Source organism: Sphaerodactylus townsendi, linkage group LG04 (assembly GCF_021028975.2).
Source record: "Sphaerodactylus townsendi isolate TG3544 linkage group LG04, MPM_Stown_v2.3, whole genome shotgun sequence".
NCBI lineage: Eukaryota > Metazoa > Chordata > Lepidosauria > Squamata > Sphaerodactylidae > Sphaerodactylus > Sphaerodactylus townsendi.
In genome coordinates, this window is record NC_059428.1 from 25581973 (window position 1) to 25584131 (window position 2159).

At 91.3% G+C, this 2159-nt stretch overlaps 1 protein-coding gene across 1 annotated transcript; it reads left to right on the forward strand.

Annotated features, from left to right (window-relative positions):
• Positions 1-274: 274 nt before the first annotated feature.
• LOC125431087 (basic proline-rich protein-like) lies at positions 275-1297 on the forward strand (the record flags this gene model as incomplete). The annotated part of the gene is made up of 1 exon (XM_048493656.1): positions 275-1297. A coding segment is annotated over one exon (1023 nt), but the record flags the coding sequence as incomplete, so codon positions are not given.
• Between the last annotated feature and the right edge of the window lie 862 nt (positions 1298-2159).

Consider the following 2159-nt stretch of genomic DNA (forward strand, 5'->3'; position numbering starts at 1 on the left):
ATCAAACGAATGGAGCATCCCCACAAATCTATGGCTGTTTCCTGGCATTAGGAATTATGTAAAAATACTCCTTTCATAGCCCCCCCCCACCCCCCCCCTCCCCCTCCCCCCCCCCCCCCCCCCCCCCCCCCCCCCCTCCCCCCTCCCCCCCCCACCCCCCACCCCTCCTATCCCCCCCTCCCCCCTCCCCCCTCCCCCCCCACCCCCCCCCGGTTCCCCCCCGGGCCCCCCCCCCGCCCACCCCCACCCCCCCACCCACCCCCCCCCCCCCCCACCCCCCCCCCCCCCCACCCCCCCCCCCCCCCACCCCCCCCCCCCCCCACCCCCCCCCCCCCCCACCCCCCCCCCCCCCCACCCCCCCCCCCCCCCACCCCCCCCCCCCCCCACCCCCCCCCCCCCCCACCCCCCCCCCCCCCCACCCCCCCCCCCCCCCACCCCCCCCCCCCCCCACCCCCCCCCCCCCCCACCCCCCCCCCCCCCCACCCCCCCCCCCCCCCACCCCCCCCCCCCCCCACCCCCCCCCCCCCCCACCCCCCCCCCCCCCCACCCCCCCCCCCCCCCACCCCCCCCCCCCCCCACCCCCCCCCCCCCCCACCCCCCCCCCCCCCCACCCCCCCCCCCCCCCACCCCCCCCCCCCCCCACCCCCCCCCCCCCCCACCCCCCCCCCCCCCCACCCCCCCCCCCCCCCACCCCCCCCCCCCCCCACCCCCCCCCCCCCCCACCCCCCCCCCCCCCCACCCCCCCCCCCCCCCACCCCCCCCCCCCCCCACCCCCCCCCCCCCCCACCCCCCCCCCCCCCCACCCCCCCCCCCCCCCACCCCCCCCCCCCCCCACCCCCCCCCCCCCCCACCCCCCCCCCCCCCCACCCCCCCCCCCCCCCACCCCCCCCCCCCCCCACCCCCCCCCCCCCCCACCCCCCCCCCCCCCCACCCCCCCCCCCCCCCACCCCCCCCCCCCCCCACCCCCCCCCCCCCCCACCCCCCCCCCCCCCCACCCCCCCCCCCCCCCACCCCCCCCCCCCCCCACCCCCCCCCCCCCCCACCCCCCCCCCCCCCCACCCCCCCCCCCCCCCACCCCCCCCCCCCCCCACCCCCCCCCCCCCCCACCCCCCCCCCCCCCCACCCCCCCCCCCCCCCACCCCCCCCCCCCCCCACCCCCCCCCCCCCCCACCCCCCCCCCCCCCCACCCCCCCCCCCCCCCACCCCCCCCCCCCCCCACCCCCCCCCCCCCCCACCCCCCCCCCCCCCCACCCCCCCCCCCCCCCACCCCCCCCCCCCCCCACCCCCCCCCCCCCCCACCCCCCCCCCCCCCCACCCCCCCCCCCCCCCACCCCCCCCCCCCCCCACCCCCCCCCCCCCCCACCCCCCCCCCCCCCCACCCCCCCCCCCCCCCACCCCCCCCCCCCCCCACCCCCCCCCCCCCCCACCCCCCCCCCCCCCCACCCCCCCCCCCCCCCACCCCCCCCCCCCCCCACCCCCCCCCCCCCCCACCCCCCCCCCCCCCCACCCCCCCCCCCCCCCACCCCCCCCCCCCCCCACCCCCCCCCCCCCCCACCCCCCCCCCCCCCCACCCCCCCCCCCCCCCACCCCCCCCCCCCCCCACCCCCCCCCCCCCCCACCCCCCCCCCCCCCCACCCCCCCCCCCCCCCACCCCCCCCCCCCCCCACCCCCCCCCCCCCCCACCCCCCCCCCCCCCCACCCCCCCCCCCCCCCACCCCCCCCCCCCCCCACCCCCCCCCCCCCCCACCCCCCCCCCCCCCCACCCCCCCCCCCCCCCACCCCCCCCCCCCCCCACCCCCCCCCCCCCCCACCCCCCCCCCCCCCCACCCCCCCCCCCCCCCACCCCCCCCCCCCCCCACCCCCCCCCCCCCCCACCCCCCCCCCCCCCCACCCCCCCCCCCCCCCACCCCCCCCCCCCCCCACCCCCCCCCCCCCCCACCCCCCCCCCCCCCCACCCCCCCCCCCCCCCACCCCCCCCCCCCCCCACCCCCCCCCCCCCCCACCCCCCCCCCCCCCCACCCCCCCCCCCCCCCACCCCCCCCCCCCCCCACCCCCCCCCCCCCCCACCCCCCCCCCCCCCCACCCCCCCCCCCCCCCACCCCCCCCCCCCCCCACCCCCCCCCCCCCCCACCCCCCCCCCCCCCCACCCCCCCCCCCCC